The sequence below is a fragment of the Chrysemys picta genome, chromosome 3 (genome assembly GCF_011386835.1).
Source record: "Chrysemys picta bellii isolate R12L10 chromosome 3, ASM1138683v2, whole genome shotgun sequence".
Lineage (NCBI taxonomy): Eukaryota > Metazoa > Chordata > Testudines > Emydidae > Chrysemys > Chrysemys picta.
Genome location: NC_088793.1, coordinates 85026593 through 85041905, shown reverse-complemented (window position 1 = coordinate 85041905; position 15313 = coordinate 85026593). Strand labels below are relative to the sequence as shown.

At 41.9% G+C, this 15313-nt stretch overlaps 1 protein-coding gene across 6 annotated transcripts in view; it reads right to left on the bottom strand.

The window, feature by feature from the left end:
• FIG4 (FIG4 phosphoinositide 5-phosphatase) overlaps window positions 1-15313 on the bottom strand; it is a 168761-nt gene that overhangs the window by 78602 nt on the left and 74846 nt on the right. For all 6 annotated transcript variants that reach the window (XM_065590216.1, XM_005287634.5, XM_065590213.1 and 3 more), the window contains exons 12-15: window positions 15154-15270; window positions 13552-13597; window positions 11791-11939; window positions 5422-5588 (exon numbers count right to left, since the gene is read on the bottom strand). In XM_065590216.1, the coding sequence (XP_065446288.1) occupies window positions 5422-5588; window positions 11791-11939; window positions 13552-13597; window positions 15154-15270 (479 nt within the window). The remainder of the gene's footprint in view (window positions 1-5421; window positions 5589-11790; window positions 11940-13551; window positions 13598-15153; window positions 15271-15313) is intronic.

The window sequence follows — 15313 nt, the reverse complement described above, 5'->3', positions numbered from 1 at the left end:
GTATTGTCAGTCAGGACCTGCACTACCTTGCCCTTCAGATGGAGCAAGAAAGCCTGGCAGGTCAGGTGAACTGCTCCACGCTCCCTGACATTGATGTGGAGGGCCAGATCGTTCTGCAACCAGTGGCCTTGGGTGCTCAGCTCACACAGGTGGGCTCCCCAGCCCAGGTCCAAAGTATTGGAGACCAGGGTCAGCAACGGGGACGGGGTCACAAAGGGGACTCCCTCCAACACCGACCCAGGGTCCAACCACCAATCCAGGGATGCCCTCTTGTGGTCTGGCATGCTCACTACCCAGTGTAGGTTGTGCCTGTTGGGGATGTAGACTGATGCCAGGCATGCTTACAGAGGCCGGAGATGGAGCCAAACATGGCTGACCATGTATGTACACATGGCCATGTGGCCCAACAGCTGCAGGCAGATGTGAGCTACGGTGAGCAGGTGGTTCTTTACATGGGAGATCGGGTCCGATATGGCCTGAAAACACGCTTCCAGAAGGATGTCTCTGGCTCGCATGGAGTTGAGAACCGCCCAACAAATTCTATTCGCTGGACTGTCGTTAAGGTGGATCTTTTTCTCGTTTATTAACAGGCCCAACTCGTGGCATGTGGAACGCACCAAATCGAGGCTCCTCTGCACTTGCTCCCAGGCCTGCCCTTGACGAGCCAGTCATTGAGATACGGGAAGACCTGGACCCGTTGATGTCTCAGGTAAGTAGCCACTGGCCCCATACATTTTGTGGGCACCCTTGGGGCTGATGAGAGACCAAAGGGCAGTGTTGTGAATTGAAAATGGCATCTGCCCACTATGAAACAGAGGAAACATCTGTGACCTTGGAATATGGAAATACGTGTTCTTTAAATCAAGGGTGGCGTACCAGTCTCCCGGATCCAGGGAAGGGATGATGAAAGCCAGGGAGACCATGCGAAAATTCAACTTTCTGAGAGACTTGTTGAGGCGACACAGGTCCAGAATGGGTCTGAGGGCCCCCCCTTTTGCTTTCGGAATTAGGACGTAGTAGGAATAGAAACCTATTTCCTTCACGTCCCTAGGGACCTCCTCCACCACCCCCAGGTGCAGGAGGTTCTTGACCTCTTGGATGAGGAATTGCTTGTGAGAAGGGTCCCTGAAGAGGGATGGGGAAGAGAGGGGGTGAGAAGGAGGGGCAGCCAAAAATCGCAGTTGTATAGCCCTGAGATACTATGTCCAGCTGAACAATAGGGATGAAAATGCTCGAGGAAAGAACAAGGGGAATTGACTGGGCATTGCTCCCGAATGCACGTTCAAAATGAGTACTTCTGGCCCCCGGTATGCTTTGCCGGACCGGGCTGCAGGTGAGGGGGACGAGGAAGGGTGGCGACAACTAAAGCTCGAATCTCTACTTCTCCTTGCAGACCCTTGATGAGGCTGCCAAGGGCCATGGCGGCAGGGAAGGCCGGAACTGTTTCCGTGCAGATTGCGGTATATGCATGCCCAGCAATCAAGGATGGCCCGAGTGTCCTTTAACCCATGCAGCCTCGCATCAATCTGCTCTGAAAAGAGACTGTTCATCGAATGGGAGATCCTGGATAGAGATCTGCTTCTCTTAGGATAGGCCGGCGGTCTGAAGCCAGGAGCTACACTTCATGACCACCCCCAATGCGACCATCCTAGCCGCTAAGTCTGATGCATCCTATACCATCTGGAGAGAGCACCTACCCACCGCAGTGCCCTCCTCCACCAGCGTGCTGAATTCCTGGGCCATACCCTGAGAGAGGGGCTCCTTAAACTTATGGCGGGAGTCCGAAGAGGGCCTGATGGTTTGCCACCTGGAATTGCAGGCTGTCTGTTGAATAAATTTTGTACAGTCTTTTGGCCTCTTTATTTTTTGGGGTTGAACTAGTGTGCCCCTGCTTGACCTTTCTGTTGGCCGCAGAGCCAACCAGTAAGCCTGGAAGTGGGTGTGTATAAAGGTACTCGAACCCTTTGACCGGGATGAAGTACTTCTTTTCTGCCCATTTGGAGGTGGGAGGGATGGACGACGGGGTTTGCCTTGGCAATTTTCAGGACCCTGTAAATTAGTGCAACACATGCCAGGGTAGAGGCTGAGAGGACATTGAACAAGGTGTCTGCCTGCTCGGCCATCTCCTCCACCTCTAGGCCAAAGTTCTCAGCCACCCATTGAAGCAGGGCCTAGTGTTCCTTAAAATTGTCTGGTGGGCTGGCCCGAGGGTTTAAGCCACTTTGTCTGGGGATGGGGACAACGACTGTACCACTGGGGGAAGCTCCAGGGTTTCATCGCCCATGGGGGATTAGGGTTTGGAGTGGGCACTGTCTCCTCTACCCCAACCTCCGAGCAGGTTTCATGCACAGAGCCCGGTGCCACCAGCAGTTGCTCCGAGGCGGCGGCAGATGAGCAGTGCAAAGGGGGCATCATCGGAATGCCCCACACACTCCAATAAGGCCACTGGCTATGCTGCCAAGGCGGCGCCGTAGACATCGACGCGGCCTCAGGTTCCCATTCACACCAGTGGGGTCATGACGAGGGGCTGAACTGCCCTTCTGTGCCGAAGAAATCCCCTTCCGTTGACCACGGCGGGCTGTCGATGCCTGTGTCTGCCTGCTGACCGTTGCTGCTGGATACCGATTTGGAGTAGGAGGATCGGTGCCAGTGGGGGACCAGTCCTGGGGGGGACCAGAATTGTGATGGGGAGCACTCCCCCGGGGGCAGGCGACAGAGATCTGCACCGAGCGGACAACCAGCTGGAGGGCGAATGGTGCCAGTGGAACGGAGACCAGCGCCTCCCCCAAGGCGATCTGCATCGAGATTGCTGGGACCATGATCGCGCTGCCGGTGACTGAGGGCGAGCCCCAGAGGATCTGGGCTGGGACACTGGAGCTCTGTGGCACAGAGATGGGAGAGCGCTGCTTGTCTCGGGGATCGGTGGTGCTCCACTGCCCCCTGAAGTGTCTTAGCGGCTGGCTTGCCCTCAGAGGGAGCCTTTGCTGCTTCCTGCGGCATGCATGGTGCCAGCAGCGCAGGTGGAGGCCTCTGTTCTATTAGTGCCGGGGAGCTTGGGAAGGTGTCGATGCCATCAGACGTTTGGGTCCCCTACTGCTCCCGGGAGTTGGTGGTGGATCCTTTAAGGGGCTAAGGGCCCCGATGGGGGCGGCACGTCAGTGTGGCTCTAAAGTGGCAGGGTGCCCCGAACTGGGTCCTTTGCCCAGTGCCCCAGGGCCTCTCTTGCCCGGTGCTGGGGAGCTGTGGTTCTTCATTTTCTTTCTGGGGACCGGTGACAGGGAACAGTGCTGGGAAGAACCCAGTACTTGGCGTGCACACCGAGGTACTAGGCAAGTCTTGGTGGGATGGCTTGAAAGCCGGATGAAGGGCAGCCTCCATGAGGAGATCCCACAACTGAATATCCTGCTCTAAGTCCTGGGTCAAAAATTTTTACAAATACGACACTTGTCCTTCACATGTGATTCCCCCAAGCACTTGAGGCAGTTGCTGTGGGGGTCACTTATGGGCATAGGCCTGTTGCACTCCGTGCAGGGCTTAAACCCCGGACACCAGGGCATGCCCTGCCTGGGGCGAACTCCTCACTGGGATTCTAACTTCTAACACCTAACTACACTTAACAACTAATTACTATAAACAACTGTATACAAGGCCCTAAGGCTCAAAGTCAGAAGAGACGAAACCGCTAGCTCTTGCTATGCAAGGAAAGGCACTCGACTAACCACCATTGGTGGTAAGAAGGAACTGAGAGGGCGTAGGGCTGGTGGCATCTGATATACGGATGCATGAGCACCACACTCTGGGGGGGAGGGGGGCGCACCACAGCTGGCCTTACGGATTCCGCTAAGGCAAAAGTCTCCGACGACCGCGCATGTGGACGCGTGCACACCTAGAATGGAATCAACATGAGCAAGCACTCGAAGAAGAACATGCTCTTCCAACTTTTCTGCCAACAGTTAAAAGGAAAAAAATGGTGGAATTCAAATAGTCAGAATGCCTGTCAGAGAGCTTGTCAAGAGCATGCTTAAATATTTGCTCATATTCATTGTTTTAAAAAGTATGAGAAGGATGTAACTTTATTACAATATATTAAGCAGAAGTAGAAGCATCTGCTGCAGTAAAAGAGCTGAGTTCCAACTTCCATTGCAATTCTCCACTTTTTCTCATGCTCATAACGGTCTCAAAAAAATTCAACATACAAGGAATTTGTTTATGCTTGGTCTCTGCCTAAAGGTGAATTTTTATTTACTATTTTTTTAAGTTACAGCAAATTCAACTGAGCCATTTTTGAGTTTTATTCTCGCCTTTGCCACTGACCTGCCTTAATACTTTAGAAACATTGTTTAAGCCTCAGTACCCCCATTCAGAAGGCAATCATCACTACTTCCATTATGGAAAATGAAACTGAGGCACCGAGAGGTTAAGGTACAGAGCAAGGAAGTGTTAGAATCAAGACTACAATCCAGGTCACCTGCTTGCAGGTCCAGACCTCATCTACTAGACCAGTGTGTCTCCAGGCAAATCACTTAACTAATCTGTGCCTTATCTATCTCATCTGTACAATGTGGTTAGTAATGCTTACCCCAAGGGCTCGGAGGACTACAGATGAAAAAGTGCTATGTAACTGCCAATTATTATCATCATCACCCATTTTTACAAATGGACAAACAGACAACGTTAAATGACAAGTGTGATCTAATGGGTTAGGCATGAGCCTAGCAGCGAGCAGGCAGTTTCTAATTGCGGTTCTGAAACTGATTTGCAATGTGGTTTTAGGCTAAATCTTTCTATGCCTCTGCTTCCCCATTCATAAACAGGGATAATACTGACATCATACCCTAACGCATAGGTTTGGTCATGGTTGGCATAATTCATTAATATCTGAAAAACAAAATGTAAGATTCTCAGATGGAAAATACAAGGCTGTGGCTGGAGAACTCAGCAGGTTTTACAGTGGAAAAAAAAATCAGAGGACATGTCAGATTAGCATCAATAATGAGCCCAATATAACCAAATCACCTAATTCTTTACCCTAAAGTTTCCCAATGTAAAATCCAGAGGTTAATGGGGTCCCTTAGAATATGTGCTATCTACTTATACTAAAAATCTGTTCCATCTTCCATTTAGCTGTGACGCTTGGAATACTGTTCCAAGACCGGAAAAGAAAAGCTCTGTGTGGCTCATGCTTGTCTCTCTTACCAAGAGAAATTGGTCCAATAAAAGATATTCTATTATCACAGAATTTCAGTGATCCAAGTAACCAGCTGTTTTAAAGTGCTCCTTTTTAAATATTTCCCTAAATTTGCAGAAACCAATTGCTGACAAGCAATGATTACTAATGCAGAGAAAGCAAGGTATTTATATATATATATTGCTATCTAAATAATGGCTTAAAAGAAAACACTCATGAAGAATTCCATTTACCTGAAAAAGCATTACTGTAATATCTTGAGAGCGTCTGCATAATATCTTTGGAATGTTGGGTCCATGGTGCTATCTTCCTGTAGGTTTTTACTCGATGAACAAGTTGAGAACCTCCATATTGCAGAGAAAGTGTGTCTCCATGATCTTCATACAACTCCTCAAATAACCTAAACCAATGAAACCAAAATATCTGAGAATTCTATCACTACTGCTAGAAAGTGAATGTTTCTCTACTCTGTATTTTATGCCTTACTTACCTTTATGTTTTAAAAAGACTTAAAGGTAAGCAAGTAGAATTTCAAATAAACTATTTTCGGTTAATGTAATGAGTGTCATACTTCTGAACCAGAAAAGCCAGGTGTCTTCTTTCCAAAATATTAATTTAGCTAGTAAAGATTACAGAGGTGGCAACTACTGCAAGAGGAGTTAAGTGTTCTTTCGCAACATTCCTCTTAAACAGACTAAGCATGTACTGGGCAACTAACTCTACATCTGCTCTGGTCTAAAAGATCATAGCACAAAATTTTTCTGATACCCTCCTCCTGCTGCCCACTTCAGATATTAGTCTTATCAGGACATGCACTAAGAAATTATTGTACACATTATGTACGTATACACATGGATACACTCTGTGTGTATATATATATATATATATATATGTATATATGAATGAAAGGGATCAATAGTATATATCAGGGACAATAAGAAGGCTAAGTAAATATATATTTGTGATTATTTTAACAAACGAGTAGATTTTTACAGAGTGAAATTAATCTTAGAGTTATAAAACCTTAACAATATGTTCAGAAATTGAAACTTAGAAATATTTTCCCAAATATTAAAAGTTTAATTCATTCATTTTAAGTAACTACTGTGGAATTCTTGAGATACCTAGATTTTTTCCCTGATTAAATGAAATATTTTTTCTCCTATATATTGCTGCCAGTTTACAAAAACAGAGATAACACCAGTAAGCACAATCTGCACTACATGTGTAAGAAAGCAGAGTCAAATATAGTAAAAATCTTAAATGAATCAAACAGTGCCATAGAATCTCTGTGACTAGAAATTCCATGCTTCAACAATAAGAGTATAGCAGTAGGAATATACTATCGACCACCTTATGGGGATAGCAATGGTGACCATGAAATGTTCAGGGAGATTAGAGAAGCTACAAAAATAGAAAACTCAATAATAATGGAGGATTTCAACTATCTCGATATTGGCTGTGTACACGTCACCTCAGGATGGGATGCAGAGATAAAGTTTCTAGACACCATTAATAACTGCTTCTTGGAGCAGCTAGTCCTGGAACCCACCAGGGGAGAGGCAATTCTTGATTTAGTCCTAAATGGAGCACAGGTGGTCCAAGAGGTGAATATAGCTGAACCACTCAAATTTAATTATATTATGGTTGCTAATACGAACATCCTTGTGGAGGAGAAATACCAAAAAAGTAGCATTTAACTTCAGAAAGAGGAACTACACAAAAATGAAGACACTAGTTAAAACATATATTAAAAGATACAGTCACAGAAGCGTAATGCCTACAAGCTTAATGGACACATAATACCATAACACCATAATAGAGGCTCAAATTAAATGTAAACCCCAAATGAAAAAGAATAGTAAGAGGACCAAAAAATGCAATCATGGCTAAATAACAGAGTAAAAGAGGTGATTAGAGGCAAAAAGGCATCCTTTAAAAAAGGAAGTCAAATCCTAATGAAGAAAATAAAAAGAATAAACTCTGGCAAGTCAAGTATAATCAGGAAGGCCAAAAAAGAATTTGAAGAGCAACCAGCAAAAGACTCAAAAACTAAGAGCAAAAAACTTTTTAAGTACATCAGAAGCAGAAAGCTGCCAAGCCAATCAGTGTGGCCACTGGACGATCGACATACTAAAGGAACACTCATGGAAGACAAAGCTATTGTAGAGAAGCTAAATTAATTCTTTGCATTGGTTTTCACTACAGAGGATGAGAGAGAGAATCCCACACCTGAACCATTCTTTTTAGGTGACAAATCTGAAGAACTGTTCCAGATGGAGGGTGTCAACAAAGGAGGTTTTTGAACAAATTGTTAAATTAAACAGTAAAAAAAAATCTCCAGGACCAGATGGGATTGACCTGTGGAACTTGTTGCCAGGGCTGTTGTGAAGGACAAAACTATAACTGGGTTCAAAAAAGGATTAGATAAATTCACGGAGGACAGGTCCACCAATGGCTATTAGCCAAGATAGTCAGGGATACAACCCCATGCTCTGAGTGTCCCTAAGCCTCTGACTGCCAGATGTTGGCACTGGATGACAGGGGATGGATCACTTAATGATTGCCTGTTCTGTTCACTCCCTTTGAAGCATCTGGCATTGGCCACTGTTGAAAGACAGGAAACTGGGCTTGATGGACCATCGTTCTGACTCAATATTATCATTCTTATGTTTTTTTTAAAGACCTTAAAGATTAATAACTTTGAAAGTCTGAATATATCAAAACATTGTCTCATTACTAAGTCAGACAGTAAGAGTCAGCGTTAACTAGGGACAAGACAAGTATAAATGTGATGCAATACAGAAAGGAGAGTTTAAAAAAAAAGGTGAATGTGGTCAAACATATAGGAGGGTAATTTTAGTAGCTGCATTTCAGAAAGACTGGAAATGGAAGATGTTATGTGAATGTCAGGGAGATCAGAGAGGAGGTGACTGCTTTAATCAAAATGAGAAATTAGGACTGGATATATCGTGGGAGAGAAAAAAAAGTGGCATGAGAGGGGAAATGGAAAGATTTCAACATAGCCTAGATGTGAGGAGGAGGAGGAGCGGAAGAAATCAAAGGTGACCCCAAGGAAGGATGATGGTGTAGTAATGGAGAAAAGAGAAAGAGAAAAGGATTGGGCAGAAAAATAAGGTCAGTTTTAACCTTCCAAAAAGAGATGTCAGAGGGAGAAGGGATGAGATGTGGAAATAGATAAAAAAAGACAACAGATTAGTGTGGAGTGGCAGATTTGCAGGTCAACAGTATACAAATGATAGGAGTCAAATACTTCTGTCATACAACACGTTATTTCTGGCTACTATATAATAGCTTTTTAAAGTTCAAATCTGTTTCTGGACTTAGAGTTGAGAAAACGATGGAAAAAAGCATAGTACCCTGTCTTATTTTATTCAAAAACAGATAGGTTTGCTTATTCTGGCTTTTTGGCATTATGAAAATTTTCAGAATTTTTTTTTCCCCTTTCCTTCCTAGAAATTAAAGTTCTGGTAGATGCATAGGAGGAAGATGTATAGAAGGATCTTCTGTGCATGATCTCAAATAATTCCTCCACTGTTCTGATAAGTAAATCTGAAAATCCAATCTAAAAATCATTCAGCAAGTGAAGAGATTTAAAAAAACATAATAATTGAAGCAGATATCCATACAGAGAAGGCTACATAAAGTTACACATCTTGATCTCTCTTCAAAAAGCAGAAACAAGTATACAGCAAGCACAACAGTAAGTCATACAACTGTCCAAAGGTAAAAAAAAAAACCCTCAATACCCAAGAGAAAAGGGGCCAATGAAGTGGAAGATCAAAAGAAATTGCGAGGGTAATATTGCTTGGAGGTTTTCTGATGTCCCATCAAACCTGATGCCTCAAAGGCAAAGCAGCAAAACAGTTTCTTCTGCCTCTATTCCCTTCTGCTTGGAGAAATATAGTTGTGTCAGAGATCTGTGGTATTGAGCAGGTGACTGTTCCAAAGGGGTCTGCCTCTGGGATTGAAAGTTGTTCAATCTGTTTCAATGGAAGGCCACTAAACCCTCTAATAACAAAGGTTTTCCCAGATCTATGCTTATTGTGACTCTTTGAATGGGAATAAGAATAGGAGGGACCCCTCAGATATGTGGTGCTTCTTCTTCTTCTTTATATGCATCACCATCTCTGGATCCTGCAACTCCAGAGATCCAGCAGTCTTCTCTTTAGGCTTCTTGGAAGCAGAATGCAGATCTGACTCACTTTCCTTCCCTCGAGCACTCTTGTGCGGAGATAACTGTTGATGCCAAAGCATTTAGCCAAGATTGCAGTAAAGTTGAGGGAGATGTGGAGGAGACATTTTCCCCCTAGGACTTCCCCCGTTTGTGGGACTACCAGATAAAGACTGTAGCTATGTCTTTCTCCAAAACAATGAAGGCAAGCATGTTGGTCTGAGACTGGCATCTTCCCATTATGGGAGATTCACCTCAAACCCCAAATGCTTTGAATCTGCCATCAGGAAATTCAAGCAGAGCTAACAGGGAAGTTAAGAACACGAAACTGATTAGAGTCAGTATTATGAACAAACCAAACACCCCATCAGCATGCACACCAACAATGACTATTAATCATAAAATCCTATCTTTACTTTAAAACATACACAATGGAAATATCTCCCCCAATTCCGCTGCTCCAATAAGATACACTATGCAAGAAATACTAAACTAACTACCTGAAGCCGTGAGCTCAGAGGTCTCTATTACAGTAATAAGGAAAACAATGTGGCCTCAATTGTCCCTCATATTTACACAATCAGGCCCAAATGTCCAAATCCCTGAGAAAACACTCTTGCAAGCTTTAATGGTCACTAATATTCAGGGGGTTCCAACTTCAGTATCAAAGGCACATGTGTATAATCTGAAAATGTTCAAAGAGAGGGTGCAGAAGGATGCATTTCCTTCCTCCCCCCCCCCCCCCCCGCCCCTTCAATGCACCAAGAAGATACGGTAGAAAGGAAAATGAAGAAAAATAAGTTAAAATGTATTTCTGCATTGTATTTCTGGTTACTGGGAGCATCTGGCAAAAAATTATGCTTAGCTCACTTTAAAGGCAAACTGCAAAGCAAAAATTAAAAGCTTTATAAAACACTTTTATTATGAACAGGAGTACTTGTGGCACCTTAGATACTAACAAGTTTATTTCAGCATAAGCTTTCGTGGGCTACAACTCACTTCTTCAGATGCATAGAGTGAAACACACAGACAGAAGATATTTATACATATAGAGAACATGAAAAGGTGGAAGTACGCATACCAATTGTAAGAGGCCAATCAATTGAGATGAGCTATCAGTAGCAGCAGAAGAAAAAACTTTGAAGTGATAATCGAGATGACCCATAGAAGGTGTGAGGAGAACTCAACATGGGGGAAAAAAAATTCAATTAGTGTAATGACCCATCCATTCCCAGTCTCTGTTTAGACCTAAGTTAATTGTGTCTCATTTGCATATTAATTCGAGTTCAGCGGTCTCTCTTTGGAGTCTGTTTTTGAAGGTTTTTTGTTGCAAAATTGTCACCTCCAAGTCTGTCACTGAGTGTTTAGAGAGGTTGAAGTGTTCTCCCACTGGTTTTTGAATGTTATGATTCCTGGTGTCAGATTTGTGTCCATTTATTCTTTTGCGTAGAGACTGTCCGGTTTGGCCAATGTACATGGCAGAGGGGCATTGCTGGCACATGATGGCACATATCACGTTGGTAGATGTGCAGGTGAACGAGCCCCTGATGGTGTGGCTGATGTGGTTAGGTCCTATGCTGGTGTCACTATGTGGACAGAGCTGGCATCGGGCTTTGTTGCAAGGATAGGTTCCTGGGTTAGTGTTTTTGTTGTCTGGTGTGCGGTTGCTGGTGAGTATTTGCTTAAGGTTGGGAGGCTGTCTGTAAGCGAGCACTGGTCTATCTCCCAAGATCTGTGAGAGTGAGGGTTCATCTTTCAGGATAGGTTGTAGATCTTTGATGATGCGCTGGAATGGTTTCAGTTGGGGGCTGAAGGTGGCGGCTAGTGGCGTTCTGTTATTTTCTTTGTTGGGCCTGTCCTGTAGTAGGTGGCTTCTGGGTACTCTTCTGGCTCTGTCAATCTGTTTTTTCACTTCAGCGGGTTGGTATTGTAGTTTTAAGAATGCTTGATAGAGATCTTGTAGGTGTTTATCTCTGTCTGAGGGATTGGAGCAAATGCGGTTGTATCTTAGAGCTTGGTTGTAGACAATGGATCGTGTGGTGTGTCCTGGATGTTTATTTAAAGGACAGAGTTTTCAAGTTTGAAGTTTAAGCATCAGAAGAGAAGTGCTCAGTTTTGTTATCCTGAAAGGAGCCTGATAAGCATACTAATCAAATAGAGGTAATCTTGAAGTTACATTGATTTCTGTTAAATGTCATACAGAGGGATGAATGGATAGTTTAGTTAGCTGGAAAAAAAAAGAACTGAACATTTATTTGATTTAAACAAAGTAATTTCACTTAAAGAAAAATTATGAAAACAACAAAATATAAAAAGCCACAGAAAAAGATAACTGCTTAATATTTGTTACAAAATTAATGCCAGGAAAAAAAGAACAACATATTTTACTAACAGTGTAATATCTTACCTAACAGCATCTGTGTCAAACTGCAAATTGGGTTTATCAATCAACCCCAAAGAATAGAGCTGATAGGCTAACGCACACTTCCCCACCATGAACTGGGCTGTGTTAGTGCGATCTAAACAGTCAACACAATTGGTTCGAAGAACACCAGTCTAGGAAAGAAAAAAGAATAAATGGGAGATTCTTCAACCAGTTCCCAATCATTACATTCATGCTTACTCCACAACGGAATTGTTCTCCTGATTTCCTAATAAACTTGTCAAAACTCAAATACTTAATTATTCAAAATCTTGTGTGAATAGGTCAAGATCTTAAATCATTTAGGCTGCAATTGTCTATGTTACAGAAAACTGCTAAAGCTTCAATTCAAAAGAGTCTCACTATTATCAGCTTCCTGAAACACTAAACTCTTCTTCCCTCTCATAAACACACTTATGATTTATTGCCAAAAAATGTTGGGTGCCACTGCAATGCAAAAATAAAGTTCCCATTTTTAAGTCTTGCTACTAAGACTGAAATATAAAAAACAAAACATGCTATCATATTGCTATGGCCATAGTACAATGGTATTTATATTTTCAACACTCCTATTCATAGGCAACAGGTGTACAAGTTCTGTTAAAGATTACAACCTGCATATCTTTCGAAACACCACCTGTGCCTGTGTTCTTCAATTACATAATGCCCACATAAGGCTTGGTATTTTATAATCTGAAGAGCTGAAAGCATAAATACCATATAATATTTTCATATGAATGCTATCTGATTTATGGCTTATTTTGTTAATTCACTACACACAGGTAGACGTGCAATACTTGAAGATGTATAAATCAAGGCAACATTCAAATGGCTTGGACGTTCTTCTTTTAGAGAGATTAAAATTAGGCTCACTCAGCTATTTATCCTTAAATATCAGACCCTTGATGTTCTGTTAATATGGAATTGAGCATCTGTTCCCTAGATTATGTAAAGTATAAAATTATAAATGATCATAGGTAGAAAAAAATAATGCTTCAGCAACATTGTATCTTGTGTGCAGAATATACAATCATGACATCCATATTTAAAATCATAAACCAGTAATTCTTTCACCATGCTATACATAGAGTAGTATTTTAAGTCAAATTGTCTGTTTAATTTTTGATGGTAACCATAATTATACAATGTGCAACAATGTGAAGACGAGAATGCTTTTAAATACTTGTTTCCATGTACATGAATTTACTATCAGAATAAAGCATGTTTATTCCATACTCAACTAAAATTTTAATGTTTGAACAATACATTTTTTTCAATATTGAACAGTACATTTTTTCTGATTGTAAGACAAGATGTAAAAAATTATTAAAAGCAGTGTACTGTGTGGCTTGTTGCCTATGTACTGTTAATGTTACAAAGGATAGCAACTTTCAGCGAGACTGGTACCACTATTGCTAATTTCAGAAATGGAAACAATTTAAAATGTAATATATTTCTCAGATTTCATTTGGCAAGAAGATATTTCCAGCAGCACATTTTTTTCTAGCACCATCCAAAGACAGTGTGGCCCTAAACCCACTTGGGGCCTTTGGGCACTACTATAAAATATATATTTACATTCGTAAAGTACTGACTCAGAGGAGAAACAGTCATCTACTGATTCAGGAACAATGCTTCCTGCTGCACCTATGGTAGATGGCTCTTTGGAAGCATCCTGTCCTATCAGATTACTGACTTACATCAATAAAACTTTGTTGTAATAATAAACCAATATTATTTCAATACCTGTAAGCGACCAGTGGGAACAACAAAACCTCCCAGTTCATTCCATCTGGAAGGGAAACAAAATACCATGCCTTACAAAGTTTACTTAATGTAAGGATTATAGGTCATGTCATATGTGTCTGGCTCAGTGAAATAGAGGGAAGAATTTAATAACCTGCTAAAAATGAGTCTGAAATCTCTGAGTGATTGAAAATACACATGAGTGGGTGAAAACAATGTGACTATACATATCTGGTAGGACACGTGTTGCAATTAGCTTGCAATGCAAGAAATCCAGTATTGGAATAAGCGTGTGCTAAGCAGGGCCGGCTCCAGGCACCAGCTTACCAAGCATGTGCTTGGGGCGGCCACTTCGGAGAGGGGTGGCACGTCCAGCTGTTTGGCGGCAATTCGGCGGACGGTCCCTCACTCCTGCTTGGAGCGAAGGACCTCCCGCCGAATTGCCGCTGCAGATCGTGATTTTTTTTGTTTGTTTGTTTGGCTGCTTGCGGCGGCCAAACCCTGGAGCCAGCCCTGGTGCTAAGACTCACAACAAATTAGCCCAAGAAAGCCAAGTACAATATGTTTCTCCCCACCTCCAAACCAAAATGCAAGTTATAGACCTTATTAGAATACAGAGATTCCCCCCAAGTTGGGAAAGTGATCACTAAATGTTTATGGACAGGTTGAAGGAATTTTCTGTAATAAGGCTAAAAAATTACATAAAATACATAAATTTCAATTATGTCATAAATCAATGAGGGCCGAATTGAGCTTTCAAAGTAAAAATTGATTTCACACCCCTATTTTATCACTAATTTGAAAATTAAATAACTTATTTGCAGTTTAGAGATTTGGGAACATACAGTGTACCAGATAACTTCTGTAATGTTCTAAAAAGTTATAATAAATAATAATCTGTCTTCCCTAGACATTTTTTTTATTTTTTTCTAAAAATATGAATTTCTTACAATCATGTATACAAGAGTAGGAACTGGCAAGTTTAGATGACAGGTATATTTCCTGGCACTCCTTAGAAAACGCTTTGTTTAAATTCCAAATTGTGCTTGCTTTATCTGTTCAGACACTGCATATCTTGTTTTCAATCATGCAATACAACATGAAGTGCATGCCCTGAAACAGCAAAAGAAGCTGTTCTCAGAACAAAGAACTGTTTGTTATCTCTTTCAAGAATTCATGAACTGCTTAAATATAAAGGGGGAAAATGAACATTTCAGACTTAATTTGTAAAATTTGTATGTTTATTGTAGCAAGAACCACCAACTACACCAAATTTCACAAGTACACATTTACCATGAAGATACAAGTAGCATAATTAGCAGCATATTTTACACTTGTTCAATGTGTGGATAATTATAGACTATGTCCCTTTGGTTGCAGTCTTTTTCACTCTAACTGGACATTAAATTATAATTGTCACATTACTGCAATCTTTAAAAAGCCATGTCAGAGAGAGTACATATTTAGGAATATTTCATGTGTATAAGCAGTGCATGTGCATATACACACACACACACACACAGGTTTATGTATACTCCCCCCCACACACACACACACACAAACTCATCCTACCCTTTTTACTTTTCTTGTTTTCATACATACTTTTCATCTGGCCGCAAGATGCTGCAGTAGGAATCAGGACGATTTACAAAGAATCCTGTTTTCTTCACTACACTTTCCGCAATTACATTCAATCTATCCAGGACATTACACAGTTTGCTATGGGGAGAAAAAACAAATATTGAATACTCTTCTCTAGTTT